Source organism: Populus alba, chromosome 6 (assembly GCF_005239225.2).
Source record: "Populus alba chromosome 6, ASM523922v2, whole genome shotgun sequence".
NCBI lineage: Eukaryota > Viridiplantae > Streptophyta > Magnoliopsida > Malpighiales > Salicaceae > Populus > Populus alba.
In genome coordinates this window covers 5523473-5545597 of record NC_133289.1, presented here as the reverse complement: position 1 = coordinate 5545597, position 22125 = coordinate 5523473, and the positions used below count along the sequence as shown (strand labels likewise).

General features: G+C 35.0%; 2 protein-coding genes across 2 annotated transcripts; both read right to left on the bottom strand.

The window, feature by feature from the left end:
* Positions 1–898: 898 nt before the first annotated feature.
* On the bottom strand, positions 899–3372 carry LOC118032576 (probable clathrin assembly protein At4g32285). The gene is made up of 2 exons (XM_073409826.1): positions 3213–3372; positions 899–3034 (listed from the first exon to the last, which is right to left on the bottom strand). The coding sequence occupies exon 2, from the start codon at positions 3002–3004 to the stop codon at positions 1172–1174; it is 1833 nt and encodes a 610-aa protein (XP_073265927.1). The 5' UTR covers positions 3005–3034; positions 3213–3372; the 3' UTR covers positions 899–1171.
* A 9053-nt stretch (positions 3373–12425) lies between these two features.
* LOC118032577 (topless-related protein 4-like) lies at positions 12426–21872 on the bottom strand. The gene is given in 27 exon segments (XM_035037303.2): positions 12426–13046; positions 13170–13336; positions 13574–13762; positions 14150–14245; positions 14334–14462; positions 14880–15059; positions 15214–15324; positions 15872–16018; positions 16128–16220; positions 16351–16515; positions 16878–17112; positions 17230–17357; positions 17839–17934; positions 18004–18099; positions 18266–18339; positions 18448–18517; positions 18648–18757; positions 18885–19053; positions 19377–19492; positions 20021–20141; positions 20232–20409; positions 20502–20660; positions 20757–20797; positions 20799–20871; positions 21123–21302; positions 21442–21567; positions 21715–21872. Coding segments are annotated over 26 exon segments (3402 nt in total). The 5' UTR covers positions 21522–21567; positions 21715–21872; the 3' UTR covers positions 12426–12847.
* Positions 21873–22125: the final 253 nt, after the last annotated feature.

Below are 22125 nucleotides of genomic sequence, written 5' to 3'. Positions count from 1 at the left end.
TCCAACGGTAAGAGATATATTAACCAACTTTGACTTTGTTGAAAAATGCTTTTTTATTCTAATATGAAACTGTTACCATCTTAACTACTTCTCCTTTCTTTCTTCAAATTTCAAACAAAAAAAAAAAGTTAATTAATGTATAGTTTATAAATCATGAGGACTAATTAATTAATTTTATCAAACTAAAAGTACTAAATTATAATTATCATTGTACCGTATCATATTTATGGATATTACCCTTTTTTTTACCCTAAGGCAATCAAAGAAGATATATAGTACTATTTCTTTGATTATTTTGTTAAATCTTGAATTCAAATCAGCTTAGCTATTTGGCAAAATCAAATTCACGAACTGAAGGCCATTTTCAATATCTTAATACTAATTAAAGGAGTCATGCTTAAAAAGCAAATAAGACTGCATAAATCGTGTTTGCTTCATTTTGATTAGTTTCTACAAGTAAAGGAAAATTAAATAAAACCCATCTTGTAGGCCATTACGGAGCATAATAAATAATATCTTAGTACCAAAAGCAGCATGACCGGCAACCAGTCCTTGACGCTGAGGACTCAGTGGTGACGACGACCATAAATCGAGAGAATCAATGTGAACTCAATGCCCCTTTCCTGCTAGTCATAGTTGACATCTTCAAACATAAAGTTCAAATTCTCCCTGTTAAGGAGATTTTCATCAGTTTGAAACGTGAGAGTTGAAAATCAAGGCATGAAGCAGAGGTTCTGTAACTCCCAGATTCAGACGGGGTTGCCTTCTACAAGAAATTTAGAGGCATGCCTCCTGCAAGAACTTGAACAACAATGTAAGCTACCGAGAGACATAAGAAGACACGTACGACTGCTGGTTTCATTTCTGTCTGAAAATTCGATGGCAAAAGGAGGAAATTTATAAATAATGTCCATATTGATTGTAATATTACACTTTCAGAATCTTGTCTCTCCCTGTGATGCAACTAATTACATAAAAGAATCACAATGGCCAGCATTATTTACTTGCAAAAAATCTTCACAGAGTGATGCAGATCAGGGAAAAAAGTATGATAGTAATGTGCATCATAGGAAATGCAAGCAGGTCATCGAGACAGGCGACTTAATAGGACGGATAGTAGTACCCTCCCTGATGCCCCATGCCATTGACTGTGACATCCCATAAGGCATCGTCATTGGATGAGGATATTGGAGCCATAGAAACCAGAGGCACCATTAATCTTGGCCAAACTCACTTGACCGTGCATCCCATCCCTACCGTAATGTTGCCAGAGCTTCTGTTCACTTGCTAGCAAATGGTGCTTCCTCTCCAAGTCTGCTATCTGCACATAGGAAGGAGGTGGAACTGCAAGGGAAGCAGCAAATGGATCCTGGTTTCCGACTGGCTGTATTGTCTCATCAGGAGCAGGCAATGCCAAAACTGGTGTTGCGCTCTTTCCCACACCGGGCAAGGCCACACTACTTGCACTACCGCCAGTCAGTTGCCATGTGCTTACATGTTGCCTTACTAGCCCCTGATCATACATTCCATTCAACTGCAAAGGATCAAAACCACCTCCTAAAGTAGCTTTCTGTTTCGATAGATTGCTAGCAGATTCCACTAATGCCATTTCCCAGTCTGCTTGACCACTCTGAGCAGATGGGGTCTGCCATGCTGAAGTTACCTCAGGCTCTCCATCTGATGAGAATGCTACCCACGCACCATTTGTATTTGTCGTTGGGGGTCCAGAGAACAAAGCCAAATCCAATTTGTTGCCCTGCTCATCTGCGGAAATGCCATCATCCTTTAGATTTATGAAATCTTCTGTCACCTGTTGAGGCTGTGGCTTAGGCTGCAGCTCTGGAGGGGGTGGAGGGGTATAGCTCTCTGGTGGAGGAAGAGCCTTGACCTCATTCATTTCGGGTTCTTGTTCTTGCTTAGCCGGAACGTTCTCCCCCATACTTCTCTCAGGATTCTTAGTTCGCCTACAGCTCGTCATTTCTTGCAAGAACACCCCAAGGGTCCCCAAAAGATTTTCAGTAATCTTCTGCACTTCAGGGTACTCGGATGATCTTCCAATTCCCACATCCTTGCACCAACCATAAAACATCACCAGTTCATCAATTATCTTGGCTGCACCAGCATAAATATCAAAACCTTTAAGACAATATGCATACTCCATCTCAGTAAATCTATCCAACAATACCCCCAATGCCTCACAAATCTCAGTGTATAGCCCAAAACTCTCCTTCGCCATCTGGTAAAGGGCTACAAGCACCAATCTATCATTCTTGGCCATTCCTGTTGGTCTACAAGCCAAAACTCTATCAAGGATCCTCAACTGCTGGTCCAGTATGCCTAAGAGCCTCTCCGGCTTCATTTCCCTAATTGGCGTTACCACCTTCTTCTGTTCTCGCTTAACCATATCACCATTCAAATCTCCATAAGACCTCGATCTCCTAGGCATCCCATACTCATAATCATCCCTATTCTCTCTACGTCCAAACTCATCATCACCCTCATCATCACCCTCATTAAATTTTATCTCATCCTCTCTCACTTTCCTCTCAAAAACAGCAAACTCAACCTTCTCATCAAGATACATTGCGTAAAACCTCACAAACCCCGTATGATCCCATGAGTTCGGATGCGCCTCGTCTCTAAAACCCGACATATTCAAAACACGCATCCCTCTCCTCGTGGCGTACAATATCTCCTCCTCAAATAAAGGGTGCTCATCAATCAAAACCCTATGAACAAGCATCAAAGCCTTTAAAGCCACAATCCAATCACGGGTTTTACGTATCCTTTTCGATATAGTAGCCACACAAGCATTCACATAACCCCTTGAACTCGAAATAAGACTTATAATCTCCCTGTAATACTTCTCATCAGCAGGATTCTCATCATGACTAGTAACTTTAATAACCAAAACCTCAAGTTCTGGTGATGCATTCGCTGCCACTTTCGCTATACTTATACTTGTTTGATCTTTTACAGCCCCAATTGCTTTACGTAGTGCCATTTTCTCTTTTAGCAACAACTAACTCAGTACCTTTATCATAAAAAAAGAAAAAAATAATCGAAGTCTTAAATCTTTTTAGCTAGTGGTTCATATCAAACAAGCCTAAACTACATCTTTATCAATAAAACTACAACTGGAGTAGTGTTTATCATATAACCTTTCTTGATCAGTCAAAATCAGATAAAAAAAAAGAAGGAAAAGATAGTACCTTTGAAGAGATTGCTCTGGAGGTGGAAATGAGAGATCTGTTGTGATAATGGCTCCTGTGTATATCCAAGAAGAGATTGACACTGTGGTGAAAGAAAGAGTCCTCTCTTTTTTCTCTCTGAGAGTGTTTCTGTTTCTTTCTTTCTTTATTTATTTTTTCTCTATGCGTGCGAGCTTGTGTTATTTATTAGAGGCAACAACGGCGGGCTTTGAGAAAAACGCTGCGTTTGATGAATTTGATTTTTCCTTTTTGAAAAAGCAATTTCTTGTAACGCTGGGTTTTTTTTTTTATTAATTATCTTGCACTTAACGGATTAAGAGGGTAGAGGAGATTTCTTTTTCGATTTAATTAAGTTATCAGTTTGAAATCTTTTTCAAAAAGTATATGCCACCCTCTTCCTCTGATAGAATTTGCCTTATATGGGATGAATGGATCTTGCTTGTATGTCATTTATCAAAGGATGTGAGATGTGATTTGATTTGAGGATATATCTATATGATCCATTGATATAAGGCATGTGTTATAGTTTTTTTTTCTGAAATGTTAATTTGTGTTTGATAATGCTAGATTTATTTAATTGTTTTATTAAATAATTAATAAGATAATATATGATTAATGATTGGTTGATGCATTTTATAATAATTATCTTTAATTACATCATTAAATGTGATAAAATTCACATTCTATGATTTGAAAACTTTCTTTCTATAATAAATATCACATTGGTAAGAAAATTAAGTACCCCAAGGATTATCTGTTTGTTTTTCAAATATATTTTACTGTTGTGTTTTATTGAGTAATTCATGGTTAGTTAGGAGATGATTGCCGTTGTAGGTATAAAATGCTACAATAATATTTACGCATGAGAATTCACAATGATGGATTCATTCACAATAGAATGATAATTAGCAGAACAATAAAGGCGATACATATATTAGCTATTGTGAGCAATTCAAACAAACCAAAACTATTCCAAAGGTGAACAAACATTTTTTAAATGTAATAATTAATATGTTAATATGTTAAAAATTAATATAATCAAACCTTCGAATGAATCCTACCAAAATATCATAGTATCTTGTATTAGCATCACTAAATGTCACAATCATTATAAATCTATAAGGTAGCATTAGGTTATTGTCCTAGACAAAATGGATGAAAACAGTGGAAACAAAAATATGTTTGGTTAAAGAGACAAAAACATAAAAACAAATATGTCTCTAGGATAATTTTGGAGTGAATTTATGTACTTTCAAAATAGAAAGGTATTGAGGGGACAAGTCTCCAAAGACAATATTTATTATTTTTATTCTTAAAATATCCTTGTGAAAAACTCAGAATTTCAAAATTATCCAACTACGACATGTAAAAATAAAAATAACTATTATCATAATTTTAAAACTCAACCCGGGGGTCAATCCAGAGCAAAGTCTAAATCACTGGTTGAAGCCCGGGTCATGGGTCAGGTTAACCCGCGTCAGTATAAAAATAAAAACTATTATTATAATAGTTTTAAAACCTAATTTAAAAGTCGATCTAGGGTAAAGCCTGTCATAGTTTTAATACTTGAATGAGGGGTGAACCTAGGACAAAGCTCCGATCAAGAAATAGGTGGGTTAACTCGGGTTGTCCTAAGTCAATGTAAGGATAAAAGTTGTTATTATCTTAGTTTTAAAACCCGACCTAGATGGTCAATTAGGGCAAGTCCCAGGTCACAGGTTGGGAGGGTCAACACAAGTTCACTTGAGTAAACATATAAATAAAAATAATTATTATCATAGTTTTAAAACCTAACTCGAAAGTCAACCCAATACAAAGTTCAAGTCATGAGTCAAGAAGGTCAAATAGACTAACCTAAAATTTTTAATTATTTTTTAAATCAATGTGTTTTTTTACCAATGTTTTTATCCCGAGTTGATTTAGATTTTTTACTGGGTTAGGTTAAGTCAATCCTTCCTTTATTTTTTCTTAAACTCGAACCAGTTTAGGCCCCACATCAACCTATCAAGTCAATCCTGGTTTTAACTATTGTTATTTTAATATTATTAATTTCAACACTCAATATAAACTAAAGTAAAAAAAATTGAATTATGTTTTTTAAAATATGTAAGTTTGATAAACAATACATATTAAGATTTTTTTTTTCATATTTTATTTCATTTTGTTCTTTCCTAACAAACACCTCTCATTTAATGGCATTATACCCTAGGATCTACCTGCCAACTTCCCGCAAACCTACATTTCTTTATGTTTTATCGTTCTCCCTCTACCCCAACTTAATTTCAATCATTGATCTAATTCACTCTAAAAAAAAATGTCCACCCTCTAAGTTCACTCAGTAAACACCAACCATCCTTCATCTCTCAAAGAAACTACATTCATCTCTGCTATAAAATTCAATAAAAGGGGAGGCATTTTGTTACAATTTATAAGAAAAGTAAAGGTTGTTGTTATAAATTGGATTCAACAAGATTAGTAGGAACTATTCATATATAATTCATATATTGAATATGGCAATTAATAGTTAAAGAAGTAGTTAGAATAGTCAAAAAAAATAGTTAAGATTGGTGGGAGAATTAGTTAGTTTGTTACAAGAATAAATAGTTTGTGTATATAAGCATTGTGAGAATTTTCATAAAGGGCAAGTAATAATAGAACATAAATACATTCATTTCTTCTTCTTTATTCTTTTCTTTCTCTTTTGATTTATTTTTTTATTTATCTTGTTAGGCTTTTTTATTTATTCTGTTATTTCTCTTGTTAGGCTTTAAGCCTAACATATTTGAAATCTATATTGAAATGCATTGTATAAATCCTCATTCCCAAACCCTAACTTTCAATCCACTTCTCTCTTCATCCTCACCATCCCCAACTACTTCAAAGACTTCATTAGATTATACGGTTACCACATTTACTATGTCCATGAACTCCTCTTCATCAAGTACTATCAAAAACCTTAATTTATCATCTTTGTTATTGAAAGCACTATTTTTTTATTGTTAAGAGTAGAAAACTGAATTATTATTATCAAAAGTGTAATTGGGTTATACTATGCAATTTATATTCAGGAATCATGGAATGGAATATAAGAACAGTGTGTTAATAAAACTTAATATCAAGTAACGGCTAATAGATTCTATAATAGTTTCAATGAGAAACGATTCTCATCTTTTAAGATTAGTTAGTTTAAGATCATGCTTTTTTGTATGCTAGGTAAATTATTGAATATAAACATGGTTGTTTTATAGTGGTGATTTTTATAGGCAGAGATTTTCCTCATTCCATGGAATACATGGGATTTACAGAGATAACTAGCACTCTCCCAAAAACAGTCATTGAGTTACCTACTTGTCTAATTTTTTTGGCATGTAGTAAATTTTTTTTTTTTGTTTCCTTTATCCTTTTTTTTAGATAGGGCGAGAAAGTGTGATTAGTCCTTGAATTATGGTATGTTGTTTATTGTGCTTTATGATCATTTGTTTTAATGTTCATACACTTTAAAGTGTATTTACTTGTCCTTCTAGGTGATTTTTTTTTTTTTTTGTCTAGGTTCCTAAGAGTTATATTAGTGACATAGCACACATAATTAACTATTTTTTTAGTGTTAAGTGAGCAACTTGGTCTGTATGGTATGACTCCTTTCTTTTTTTATAGAGAACATCTAATGGCATAGTCATCCTTTTTATTTATATGGATGACATTATTATCAATGGTTCTGATATGATAGTTATCTTTGAGATTCAGAAATTATTGCATTCAGCTTTTCATATGAAAGGCCTTTGGGAAACTCACTTATTTATTGGGGTTAGAGGTGTATTGTCGGCCTTAAGGTACCTTTTTAAATTAGAACAAGTATATTCAGTGTCGCACCCCAAAAAAAACAACAAATTTTGTTTTTAAAATTTGTTTTGCGACATTCGACTGGCGACTTTCGTTTGATGTTTTGCTGATTTGGTTCTTTGGAGTCGCCACCTAGTATTTTGGTTACTTGGAAACCTAACTGGTCTTTCAGAGATTCTAAGGCAAGGGACTGGTTGCGTAAAGGGAAGGTATTAGCACCCCTAGTACGCCCTACCTAAGGTAAGCTGCTTGGTGTTTGGTTTGCTCTATAACTGCTATGGTGTAGGTATTTTCTAAACTCGTCAATTGATTTTGGATAGAAATCTAAGGAGATTCCATGTGCTTTGAAAGCTCATTTTTCCCTTAGTATTTCAAAAGTTTGACTCGAATGGGATTAAGTTTTTCAAGATATATATTTTGGATTTGGGCAATGGTTTAAACTATTAGATTCAAATATTTATCATAATTTCGATACCTACTGTCTAATTTTTTAAGGAAATAAAACTGAAGTACAAAATCAGATCTTTATACAGCCCAAAAATCATTGAAAGAAAATAACAAGCAGATTTTTGAAATTTTACTAAGAGTTTTCAGAAATATTATTCTTTGTTAGGTAAAAATATCAAGACAATTAGAGTTAAAAAAGACACCATAAAATAGACCGGAAAATGCTATACAAGTTTTGTTATATGGTTCCCTTTGCACTTTCTTATTTCCCGGCCATGCAGCCCCTGTTCTTTTTCTTAATAAAATTCCAATTGATTAAGCCCCTTCAGCCCCAAAACTTAATACCCAATTGGCAAATTAAAAAAAAAAAGACCCAGTAAAACATAAAATTCATTTTGGCAAAACAAAAATTTTCAATTTTGAACTTTTAGAATCATTTCAGCCCAATTTTACATCAACAAAGCATGTGTTTCCCAGACAAGTGATGTGGAAAACCTAGGCCGCTTTCAGGAGCATCTTTATGCAAAGAGTGGATAGCACTTTCAAATTTTGGCCTTTCACAAGAGAACATAGGGCAACAATTGGGAGTCAAAAAAACACATGCAAACTAAGTGACAGATTTTAGCTCTAATAAATAACTTTAGGTAGTTTTGATTTAATTTTTGTTGTTTTTATTTTATTCAAGCTTTTATATTTTATTTGGTCATGTTTAAACCATTAGCTCTTTAATTTTAAAAAGTATAAATACCCTTTTGAAAGGGAATGTTAAGGGAATTCTAGATTTTTTATGAATAAAATGAAATTGTGTGTTTGAGAGGACTCTCACACCTTAGTTCTTGAATGAACTGAAAATCAACTTATAAAAAAATAATTGTCTACATGACATTATTTTTATACTTCTCATTCATGATTTTTTATAATCATTAGGTGGGGGTTATATTTCCAATAATATTGGTGCTTCAATTCAAGGTAGTTGTTGTGTCATATTTTATATCTTTAAATCTGATTCCTAGCTTTTCCAGGTTTATGTCAATATTCATTATGGGTTACATAACTACATGATCACAAAGTTTGCAATAGAGCTTCTTGAGGATCTCACTCTTTATTGGAAGCTGGTTAGTGGTCTTATCTAACTCGCCATAATCAGGCATGATATCTCTTATATTGTTCACATTATCAACAAGTTCATGCAAGCCCCCTAACATCTCCACCTCACTATTATTTGTCGCATCATTCAAAACATCCTAGACACACTTAGTCATGGCTTATTCTTCCCTAGTGGAAGCATGATTGCATCTCCGAGTCCTCCACTGAGACAAAGCATTGTGTCATATTTATTGCCTACTCTAAAATCATTTGGTTATGTGGACTCCTCACAAAACTTGGTTTGTCCCAAATTGACCCTACTCTACTACATCCCGACAACACTAGCACCATTCAAATTTGATATCAAACTCATTTACCATGAGCATATGTAGCATATATGGATTGACTGTCACTCTATTCGGGAGGCCTTTGACTGCAAATTTATTACCCTTCCACACATCTCCACTAATCTACAAATCATGGATACTTTATCAAAGCCATGACACGTCAACAACATCATTTTCTTGTTAGCAAATTGATTCTTATAGATTTACCAACATTAATTTAAAAGGTGTGTCAAAGGAAAGTTAGTTAGCCATTTAAAGCTAGTAGATGTTATACCTTGTATGGCTTTGACAACTAGTTTCTTTGTTTGCAAATCTTTCCTTTATTAGATATACTAGTTTTAGGTTAATTGTATATGATAGTTTTAATGTTTTAAGAGCTAGAAATCAACATGTACATATTTTATACTCTTGTACTTTTTCATATAATGAAAACTCTCCATTGAGAGAGCATTTTTTTTCCTTAAAAGCTCTAAGTTTAATAGATATATCTAATTAAATAGCATTACTCTTCTGTATATACATATTCGATAACTAATTGCATTTTTTTTATATTTTGACTAATTTATCGAACGACTAATTTTTAGTTGTTGAAGCAAAGGGTTTCCATTTTTATTTTATTCATTAAGGTAAAATTTTGTTTTCACTAGATTCCACACAAAGTTATATATAGGTGCTTAAATCAATGACCATTCCCCGAGAATTAGTAATCGTGCCAAAAAAGAAACACAAACAGCTGAAAATGGATGTCCTAATATTACAAACAAATTCCCTTCTTAGTCATTTGATTTTCCTTTGAAAATTTCACCAATATTTTTAAATTTTTTAAGAAGTGTGTCTTAAACATATGCTACTTACGTAGTTGAAGACAAACACCGTTACAAGCCACAACACAGTTTGTTCTATATGGGTTTGAAGGAAAAGTTTGTGCCACTATTCAATTTTACTTGCACTTGTATGGACTTAGGCTTGATCTATACGGACGCAATAATTATCTTTTATTTTTACTTTTAAACAAGTATTAGACCTGTGACTTGCGTTACGCCGTGGGTCTATTAAATTTTTTTAACGTACAACTTGGATGTTTAGGCGACAGTAGTATTTGTCAAGAAGCAAGAAAAAACCAATACTTTAGTCATTAATTTGGATGGATCCAATAAGATCAAGTAATGTAATAGTCTAATTTAAATCATACACAACGATAGCAGAGGAACCATACAAAAAATAATGGTAACAAATAACTAAAACAAATAAGTAGTCAATATCATACCTAGAAAAAAAAAAAAAAAGATCATTGAAGACTCATGGTCATTTCACTATGGACATTCCCACCACTTGAGTACCTTGCTAAGAGTGCATGACAACATTAAAAGAAGCTGGATGGGTCAGAGCAACGTTGCGGAAAAGAAAACCAAGAAAAAGGATGATCATCCGTCTATATTCAACAAATTAATTCTATTTAACTTGAGAATAAAATTTATCTATAAAAATAAAATTAATAAGAAACAACAAATAAAAAGACTCGAGAGAACTCATTAAAAAAAGAAACACAAAGGATGAAACAAAGGACATAAAAAGTTGGAAAAAAAATAGAGCATAATCTCCAATTAAACAAATACCGAAGGATAAAAACACAAAAAACATTAGCTTCAAAAAATATTAAATAAGTCAAATAAATCCCAAGCGAACCCTTTAAAGCTGGGTTAATTTTGAAAACTTGCAACCTGTGAAATCCTAGACATGGGCTTAACCAATAAGCTAAAATCCAAACAAATTAAAAATTGAAGGATGAAATAAAAAAATAAAACAATTTAAAAAACTTTATAAATAAAAAATTAACAATCAAAGGAAAGAGAATGAAATCTAATAGGAAAAAAATAATGGAGGGTGAAATCGAAAAAAAAATTCAAATCAAAAAATTATATTATATTTTATAAATAGCAATTAAAAGAATAAGGATCAAATCTGATAAAGTAAGAACTTGAATGAGGATGAAAATTTTAATTTCATAAATTATTTAAAACAAAGCAAACAATAACAAAATAACATGGACTCGATCAAAATGAAAATGAAGTTTAATGGCTCATTTGAAAAAATTGCAGGGTAGACGCAAAAACTATAAAAAAGGGGAAAGAAAGGAGAAGAAAAAAGGAATGATCATTGGCAACAAATCAGCAGACTTATCTATACACGTGCCATTTTTTCATGGAGAACACGCTGAGACACATCAAAAGCAACCTTGGAAAGGTAAATTTAGTCTCTTGAATCAACAGCACATGTCATCCTAAAGAGGCGGAGCAACTAGCACGTGTTGGCATATTTTTTTTAATTATTAAAGTTCTTAAATGGCCCAAACCCAAACCATTAATTACAAAAAAAAAAAAAAAAAAAGCAACAAAATGATAGAAATACCCTTTAACCCAAGGGTTAAATCATTTGACATTAAGGGTGCAAAGGTTTTTCTCGTTCTGCAACAAAAATTAAAATTACAAAAAGGCTCATCTCTGGTTAGGTTTTTTTTTTCATTCCAAGGATAGATAGGTTATTTTACTGTGTATTTTTTTATGAAAAAAAAATCCTCAGTAGAAGCTAAAAACTGATTACTTTAAAGGATAATGATGTAAATTTACAGTATAATTAAAACGCAAAATACTTGTCTTGTTTCTAATCAATTTTTGAACGCCAAAACTATTCTAATGTATGGAGTATTTTACTCCTAAACAATTTTCAGGAGTATTTTTTTTTTTCAAAGGGCAAGAAAAGAAAAAAAACAATATTCCCATCCACGTTGGACTGTATTTAGGTGAACACTTTTAGTTTTTTTATTATTATTGTTACGGACTGCTAACGTTCCAGTAGGGCCAAAATAATCCAAACAATGATACCATCTCAACCACATAAAATGATGTTTAGAATTGACCACTCACCCGGCTTTATCCAGAACAGGAGCAAATTAATGAGACCTGGCATCGACCTCTTTCTTCATCTTTGACGAGATCATTGTTCTTTTTTATGGTGCATAACTTAACAGACAGGTCCCCTCTCTTTTTCAGAAGACAATAATTAGACATCTTCCAGCCCATTGAGATATTGATTTGCTAAATTTCCCACCAAAAGTACCAATGGAACAGATACGAAGTGACGGTTATAATTGTATGCATTGAAATGGACAGGACAAAAAACAAAAGACAGGGACGAATTTGAACTGGGAGAGATCGGACTGATTACTGGACACCTTGGAAACATGTCAAATTTCCTCGGACTATGTCAGGTAAACCAGCTCGGCAGATCCATGGCGGACAAATATAGAAAGGTTTCACGAGGGGTGGACCAGGCAGGCAACATTAAGCAAGGGAGATGGCCCGTGCCAAGCCAGGAATCTCAACTCTTGATAGAATCAACCATGGAGAAAACGAGGTGCAGAAAACACATACTTGTAATAATTAAAACGAGATAACGAAGGAGTCAAACGCCACGAATATTTTCTGCTCGGGACTAGAGAAAAATGAAATTAAATTAGATGACAATCCCTGAAACTAGATAAAAATGTCGGGTAAAACAACCAGTTCCCCTGGCCAAACCAACTCCAAGTTTCTTCCTAAAAATAACCTTTCAGTTTTTCTTTACCTTTCTCTCTCCTCTCTTTTTAATTGACTTTTGAAATGTACAGCCATAAACCCTTGCTTCTCCAGTCATTTCTAATGAGGGCAACTGAGAACATCACGCTCTGAGAAGCAAAAGTGATTACACTGGCGCTTGGACGAACTCTCTCTATCCTGGATGCAAGTATACTAAACCTACAGTACCTAATTTCCGCAGCTTCCCCTTGAAAATCACATTGTGGTGGGCCCAGGGAGCGGGACTGCATGGAAGGCATAGACAATAAAGGTCCTTGTTGAAGCGTGCGCACATGACTGGCTACCTTTGAGCTTGTTCAGAACCAGCAGTGCCAGCAGGTGCACTAGGGCCAGCACCATTTTCAACTGGAGGCGAGGTCCCCCATTTTCCTTCCGACTCCAATGGTTCAAGTACGTGAACTCCACCATCTGTTAGTCCTAATGCGAATTGATCAGGCTCGGCGGGATGTGCAGCAATGACAAGAGGATATACTCTTAAGCTGCTAAAATTACATCATTAGACAGAGCAAACAAGCAAGAGTATTGAAATAGTTAGAATCTTCTAAAACAGGAAAAAACAAAATCAAGAAACCAAAAAAGATGGAGGGGAAAAAAGCAGTAACCTTGGATTAGGAGGTAAATAAGCAGTAGAACTTATTCTGCATCTCAATCTGAGTGTTGAAGCAGTGAGAACAACCACACTTCCATCTTCAAAGCTAACAAATATGGACTGGCTATCACAGGAATATGTAGCATGCGTGATCGGACCGCTTGCTTCTTGACGGAACCACTGTATTAAGAGGATACAGTTTCATAGAAAAGAATGTCAGGAGCTTGGGAGACAAAATTCCCAAAACTAAAAATTATCAACAAATATTTGCAACACCATTTCACTATATGCATGCATAACATCATCTCCAGTGATTAGAATCCAGGCGACACTTTCCCACTTGAAAGAAATGATATACATTGTATGAAATAACAAATGAGGAGTGCAACTGTAATATTTCCAGAAACTACACCAAACCTGCTTTTGGCATTCCAATTTAGGTGCTTCGAATATAGCTATCTGTGTTTCATGAACTGCAAGCAAATGTATCTGGTCAAGGTGAAATTGAACACGCGTATCTGCAAGAGAAGGCGCAGCTCGTCCAGAAGGAATTTGCAAGAATTTACTAGCTTGCTTCTCCCAAGCATCTGTGCTCCAAACACACAACTGTAGATGGAAAACACATGCAGAACCGAGTGAGTAATTCCAACATTGAACACTTGATGATCATACAGCTACTTCATATGAGCCAATCAGATACACAAGGGGATAAAAGATGGCAGAATTCTATTATATAGAAAGCGCATTACAAAAGGTATATGAAATTAAAAAATCCAAGAAAAAAAGTTTCCAGATAAAGCTCAAATCATTGTCCCTAAAATGATCTCAAGACCAACTGCCAACAGAAAAAACAAGACAAGCCTTTCCATGTTACTGCCATTTGCTACATCGTCCTCTAGACTTCTCTGAAATCCATGACCTTAAATAATAGGGCTTAATTGCTTATTCCACGGTAACAGACACACAATTACTTGCATTACCAATAATTCTTACCTGAGAGTCAGCTCCAGAAGACACCAGGACATTAAGAGAGTGAGAGAAGGCAAGGCCTGTAATTCTTTTCTGATGACCCTTTAACTTTGTTTTGACCTGTGAAATGGAATATTTCAATTTGTTTACTCATGCTTTTCTACCTCCAATAAAAAATTTTAAAATTTTGAGGTATCAAAGCAAATACCTCATCAACCCTAACGTTATAAATTTGTATAGAAGAGTCCTCCATGCCAATAGCTATGATATTGTTGTCCTGAGGGTGAAATGCTAAAAACGTTGCAGCTGGTGGTGGGGCCATGAATGTTGTCATTGTCTGCAATCAAGAAAAATAGATAAAAAAATATAACAAGGACAGAACAGAATGTATAGCAAAACTAGTATTAAATGTGTTGATAAAAGGTCTCCACTGAAAAAGCCACCCTTTTTCATCTGCAAACTGGTAATTAGCCCTAAATATTTCTTTGTTCCACAATTTAATAAGGAAATATAAATAGCAATAACTTCATCTGGTATATCTTCCAAACACTTTGATTTTCCAAAAGGAAATGTCAGTATTATGTTGCTAAAAAAAAAAAAAAAGGTTAAGGGTACAAATTTAACTGCCACGAGCATCATATAGACCATTCATCGACAAAGTTCCCTAAATCATTCCCTTATGGCATCACACAAAAAATTCAATCAAGCACAGAGAATGGAGCTTAAATAGAGAAAATAGTGATAGAACATTTACCTTAAATGTCATCATATTGAATAGAGAAATTTTCCCTCCTGAAGCAGACATGACATAAGAATCATTCTTTGAAAGTGCAAAGCATGGAACAGCATCTTCAGGGTTTGTGTCGCTAATATCATTAGTCATCAAAATTCCACTGGAAGGCTGCCATAATTGAGGTGGTACACTGGCATTGGCCTACAACAGGTAATAAGAACTTTATTAAAGGCAAGGTTTTTAAAATCAACAGAACAATATAGACATGCTACCTTCCACCAAGTAAATTTAAGTACCTTCAAAGCACAAACCTTCTAACATTATTAAGAAAAAAAAGCTGACACGATAAAAATACCTTCCCAGACAGATTTCGATCATTTCGCTGCCACTTCCAAAGCTTGTGCACTGCATTAGATGCTAATGCCAATATGGCAACTCCTGAATTTGTATAAATTAATCTAGACACCTGAAACAATTGTCACCAAACCCATATAATTACAACTTACAAGTCGTTAGCTTCAAGAACATCACATACAAAGCAATCTCAAATGCATAAAACTTCAGCTGCAGAACAAGTACAAGGAAAAACTACCAAACAAGTTACTAATTTCAGCTGCAAAAAACAAAAATTAAACAATGAAAGTTTAAAAATTTGACCAACAGACAAACCTAAACCATAGCTGCTAGTGTTTGCCACCAAAAAAGCGAGTGTTAACATGTAAGAAAGTGCGCATCCAGCATAATATGATCTAATTATCTCATTGCATTTAATGTCTTCCACAATTAGTGATATGAACTTGCATGTCAACTTATTATGGCCTGCCACAGTGCCACAAAATATTCACATATATAGACAGATCAGAAGGGAGGAAAACAACGGTATAGCAGCAAACTACTGTGTTAAGTTTTCAGCAGTATTATTCAGGAGCACAATCATTTTTCTAACATGAACATGACATGAATAAATAGCATATTAACATCCTTCTAATAAAATTTGCAAAAGTAAACCATACCCTCATTGAAGTCAAGCTATCAGGGAGCCTCAGGGAGCGGCACTGTGATGGTTCATTTATTTCTGTTAATTTCCAGATCCTAGATTTTTCAATTGATTCATCTTGAATTTTAGGCTTCACGTCAACTAAACTTCGACTGTCACTATTCTGTGGAAAACATCAAATCATTGAATGTGTAAATAGATCCTTTTGCATTGAGATGCATACATGGCAATATGATAAATGAGATTATTCTACAAGGACAGGTAACACCTACCATTCCAACCATGGGTGCTGCAAGAGCAGCTTGATCATCGCCACTGGTTCCAACTGGGGCATTGGCGGGAGGAAAATTGCCTATTGGGGGGGGCTGCATACAAATCATGCATTAAGATAGTTGCCATGAGATGCGGCATGTTCAGATATAATTACTTTCTAAATGCACAACTCCAGAGACATAAAGGTCCTAAAAAGAATTTCCATGCCTATAAAAGTTTTACCTTCACAACAGAAGCAGAAGCAGCTCTAGAAGCATCAAATGTACGATTCTCCACTGTTCGGAGCAGCCTGATCCCATCTGAATTTGCTAGAATTTTGATGCTATTGTCATTTGTTGAGACAGCTAATAGCGTTCCTTCCTTGTTAAATCTAATACAAGGAGAACCCTGAAAATTTATGATAACAGAGTTGTTAAATGTGAGTGTACTAGTCAGATTTTAAAACTGCTTATTTCAGGTAGAAAATTCCAAAGTTAATTATGTTTTATTTTATTTCCTTTCTTTCAGTAAAACTAGTGTTAAGTTTTCCTGGTCCTATTGGATTTTAGTTTCTCCATCTTATGTTTGCCTATATTGCCACATATATATAGCATCTTAGTTGGTTTTTCAAGACAGGTTATGAATATTAGATGCTCAGGATAAACAGAGTTTTCAGAAATGGGTTCTCTAGGGCTTTTAGGTTTTTTTTTGTTTACCACTTGATTGTACATCGTAAGGGCTTAATCAAACCGATTTAACAAGAACTTTACCGGCAATCCACCATCTGCATCAATACTTGTTAATAGGTTGATGTTATCCATGTCCCAAAACTTGATCATGAACTCATCTACAGCCGCCAAGAATCGATTCTTAGTGGTATCAAACTTCACAACACCAACAGAACGCTTTGCAAGACCATTATAGGTACGCTTCACAGCTCCTTCGCTTTCATTCCACTCCACCAAGTGTGATTCTCCTTCTTTGTTGGTCCCACATGAGAATAACCTGCATGTTGTCCATAAAGATGAAATGATTATCTCAGTCAAAAGAAAACAGAATAAGAAACAGCAATCTCTCTTCACTGGCAGAAAACAGGAAAAGCAATAAAGAATGTACACAAACCTAGTTCCATCAGCACTGTAAGCCATTGTGGTAGACGAATTCCCTGGTGCATCATAGTCAACTCTTGAACCCATGTTATCATACAACCATGCCTTTATCTTTCCATCAGCTGCCGTTGAAAAGATAAACTGGGAGAAGGTAAGAAGGAAATAAAATTAAAGAAGAAAAAGGATTATTACTTAAAAAATTGAAGAGTAGTGCCTTTCTCCCTCTCTTTAATACTCTTTAGCCTCACTCTACTCTCTCAAAAATAATTTTACCATTTCCATGCTTCTACAGTATCCAATTCCCCCCTTTATCTCTCTGATCTCCCCTTTCAGTGGTTTTTTTTTTTTTTTCAAACAGTTTTTGTGTGGAAAGTTCCCAAAATATTTCATCTTCTCTGCCTCTGTTTTTACGCTTATGTCATTTAAATATGATTTCGAAAACCTGTATTTAATTTAAAATTTGACTCAGATTTCTATTCATAAAATTAGAATTTAAACTAGCAATGAATCTCCATTTGCCAACTGCTCACAAACAGATTGCTAATTTTGTTGTAGCATTTATCAATCAGAAATAAGTAAAAACTGGAGGTGGAGAGGGTTCAACTAACATCCTATATATTACCTGAATATTTTCCTTGTGATGTGGGCACACAGAATATACAGGTGCCTCATGACCTAGAAAATTGAACAGTTTATTCCCCGCAACCGCATCCCAAACCTGCAGATTCACGAACACTTAAAAAATACCATTATGTAGATGCTATAAATAGAGATGTTAGAAACATACCTTGATGGTCCTGTCATCACCACAAGTGACGATCGCAAGTTGTTTGTTTGGGTAAGAGAAAGCAAGATCATTGACACTCCCATTATGAGCATCAATCTAAAACACAAGGAAAATTGACAGTAAATTTCAGTATGTATCCACAGGATTGCAGCATGATAAATGAATGCTGCTGTTTTTTTTTAATCCATGTATTGAAGATAGACGACATTATCTAGAAATGGAAAGACACTGGGCTTCAATGATATCCACTACAGGCACAAACCTGAAGGTGATTTCGTATGTCATCACCACCATGATAGGAGTATACATGCACAATGTGCTTGGAGTATGCAACACCTGGAAAAGGAAGAAAAAAATAACATATCCGGCAAGTTTCCTGGTTTCCATACAGGAAAAAGTTGTCTTTTAGGTAGAGCAAGCTAGAAAGACAGCATTTTAACATACCAAATAAATTTCCATCAGGACTCCATGCCACACGGTTAACCGATGCTGTATAATCACCGGCCAGAGATGCCTACACGATAATCAGTCAGTTAAACTTAACCTGGTATAACAGCTCCAGAAAGTATCATACTTAACCTGGTATAACAGCTCCAGAAAGTATCATAATTACTTCATATTCCATTAAAATTGTTAAAATGTACCTGCAGAGCCCTTGAGCATGCATTATGGTCCCAAACCTTGAAATTCTTCCAACCAATCCTTTCTCTGCTGCCCAACTCCCATACCATGACATCACCCATGCTTGTTCCAACTGAAATAGTGAAGCAAGAAATGATACAGTCTCCAAAAAAACTGGCGAATTTGCAAACAGTATGCACGTGCACACACGCACACTGGTAAAGATGGGAACAGTTGTTCTATATATTGAGGCTGCTTACCAAGAAGAAGAATTTGTTGGAGTGGATGGAAATCCATACTCTTGACAGCAGAACCTTGAGGTAAAGTCATGACAGGATTCTTGGGCAAGTCATCAGAAGAGTAAGAGCTTTGGCCATGGTTCTGACTCGTATAAGCAATAGGCAGAATGTTTACTGGAAGATTATTGACCTGATAGAATATCCAGTAAAGAAGAAAAATTAGGATAGTTAAAACTTTTTTTATTCAGCCAAATCTTAGCTCTATCATGAGAAGCTTGATCCCATAATATTTAATGGAATGCACATGCACACACACCACAGTCCACCTCCAAGCTTGAATATCGGAACAGTTTCAATCTATATCTGCATCCACCTAAATCATACACCTTGGCATCTCAAAAATCACACTAAAACGTATTTCCAAATTCATAATAGCAGAAGGCATCAAAGATCATATTAAGGAAAAAACACAGCATATGAATGTAAAGGACAAGGCCAAATTTCAGTTTATACCTCATCTGATAATCCAAATGGTCTTGACCTCTTCAACACATGTTCAGAGTCTGCTGTTTGATAGTCAATAGCTGGGTTATTGGTAGGGGGACTCCTAGGACGCTTTAAGAGTGCTACTACAATGAAGATACAAAGAAGGAAGTAGAGGCAAATTAGCATACAAGAAACCACGGAAATTAAATGGAAAAGTAGTGTGAAGAAGAGATTGAATCACCAATCAATTCTCTGCTATGAAATATTAACTCATGATCATTTTAACAAAATATTGTCAATAAAATACTCATACTTCTGTCGAGCAGATAAGATCCTAATAGAATAATGCATATTCAGTATATATATTTGTTTGCATAAAATGCAAACAATAAGATGTCTAAGCATTCCCCTTTGCTAGGGTTATGGTTGGATGAAGGTAACCATCAAGTAAAGATATGATCTTTGAGCAGTACCAATTAACCCTTAGTAATGCATTTCCTCTTTTAAATAAGAGCACATTTCTACTATCATTATCTATATTATTATAGCTAAGACTTCCTTCTTGAGTTTGTAAATGTGTGTTATAATAGATTCCAAGGATGTTTGTCAAAGACTGTAAGAACATTAAAAACTATCTAAAGAAGCTGGTTCAAATGTCTGATGTAGTCTACCTGCATTATTAGGAGCAGCCAAGCCCATGGGCCCAGCAGAAGCAGATGGGTGAGGGACAGTAGATGGATTCGCCATCCATCCTGCAAGAGAAGGTGGAATAGTAGGCGTGGGCTGAAATGGCTGCAAGCATGTATACCCAGAGTCAAATAAGTTCATAATTCAAAACCAGCATAGATAAACAGGGTAACTCCTTTCAGATTTATCACTTACTCCATGACCGGTTATTGGAGGAAAACCCCCTGCCTTAGGCACAGCATCCATTAAGGAATTAGTGACAGGGGATGGGGCCCGTGCGCCATTTGGCTGTCCACAACTGTGGTCAACAAATAAAGTCTTTATATCAGGATTAGACCTTGGAGTCTTACAAAGCTGATGTTGCCAATTTAAACTGCAATCCAATGGCAAGGAAAGTGAGTGACAAAAAAACAACTTCAATACAAAGAGTCAATATACAGAAGTAGACAGGAAATTCTCAACAACCTTTGATTAATTAAAGTCCGCAATCTAGAATTCTTCAAAGTAGGAAACTGAAGCTTGTCACGGAAAAGAGGGTTAGCCTCTATCAACTTTTTGAGTTCACCAAGCATTATACCCCTGGCAGACTTGGTATCTCCATATTTGGATAGCTGTTCATTATCCCTGCAAATTAAAGTAAACAAACACAGGATATCCAGATATCATGAATAAATTGGGTACAATAGAACAAGACTAACAATTAAAATAAAAATTATGTACCTAAAGTTTTCCAGCGTCAGTAACTGCGTAATTTCTTTAAAAAAGCTCTTCATTAAACGCTGCAAATACTTTCAAGTCCTTCACTAAAATTTCCACTGCCTTCGCACGATCTCGCCTGCATTTTTTCACCCGTGCAAAAATTAACCAATGCTTCATGCCTACATAGACAACTCCCAGTCTATGGACACCAGACCAATCAAATTAACCGCTACAGTGGCCCCCACTTATCACAGTGGGCCCATGCAAACAATTAGTTCAGCCTATGTCACGATTACTCGAATCAAAATCATAACCCCCAGAAAGGAAATGTATTAAAAACAAAATCCATATTAATTAACTGTATAGAAAAAGCAAGCAAGCACATACTTGTCCAAAGCTTCAAGGTACTTTTGCTTCCTAATCTCGAAGAAAATCTTCATCGAATATCTATTATCATCAACTTTCGTAAATCCTGACAAATACTTCTCCACTTCATCCCACTCTCCATTTGTCACCATTTCCTCAAAATACCTCATGTTAAAGTAAAACCCTGACTCTTGCTCCAGTCTCCACCCATAGAAAAATTGACACAAGAACAAAAAAAAATTAACAAAACAAATTCTCACCAAATCACAATAACAAGAAATGAACCACAAAAAATAAATCAATTTTATCAAAAAAATAAATAAAGTGTAAAATTACGTACCTGTGAACAGTTTCCTTGAATTTCTCTTCCTCGAGAAATTGAAGTATGAGAAACACAAGCTCTCTGCTAAGCGAAGACATAATCACAATTCTTCCAAAAAAAATTTAAAAAAAAAACTCCTTTAACCTGCAACAAACAAAAAAAATCAAAAACCAACCAACTCATAAAGAGATCTAAAACCTCACGAGAATTAAAAACTAAACATACAGAAATCAAACATAAAAAATCACGTAAATTTCCAGAATTCAGAGAGAAATGAACAAATTTCCATACCTGTTTCCAGATCGGAGAAGAATTGTTGTTGAGATAGAGAGAGAACGGGCGATATGTCGTTTCACAGCTTTTTTGAACTTTCTCTCTCTAGTTCAAGTTGTTGAATTTTGTGGTTTCTCTCTCTATGAACTCTACTGGTATTTATAGAGAGAGATAGGTTTTAGGGATTTGAGAGGGAGGTATAGTCAGACAAATCAAATACCCGTGAGAGGAGATGAGATGCGATAATTGGACTAATAAGGTTAGTGATAACCTATACTGCTTATACAAGTGATAGGTGCCTCTGCCTTTCGGATCTTTTATAAGTACATGCTCGTATCAGGCGTTATTAATACGCTGAATATGGACGTATTTAAGCCTGAATTTGCGGGGATTCCCATGTATACCCACTGTGTTTATTTTCAGTGTTTT

Excerpts from the sequence above, each read along its gene's own strand:
- LOC118032576 (XM_073409826.1), bottom strand. The coding sequence starts at position 3,004 with ATGGCACTACGTAAAGCAATTGGGGCTGTAAAAGATCAAACAAGTATA.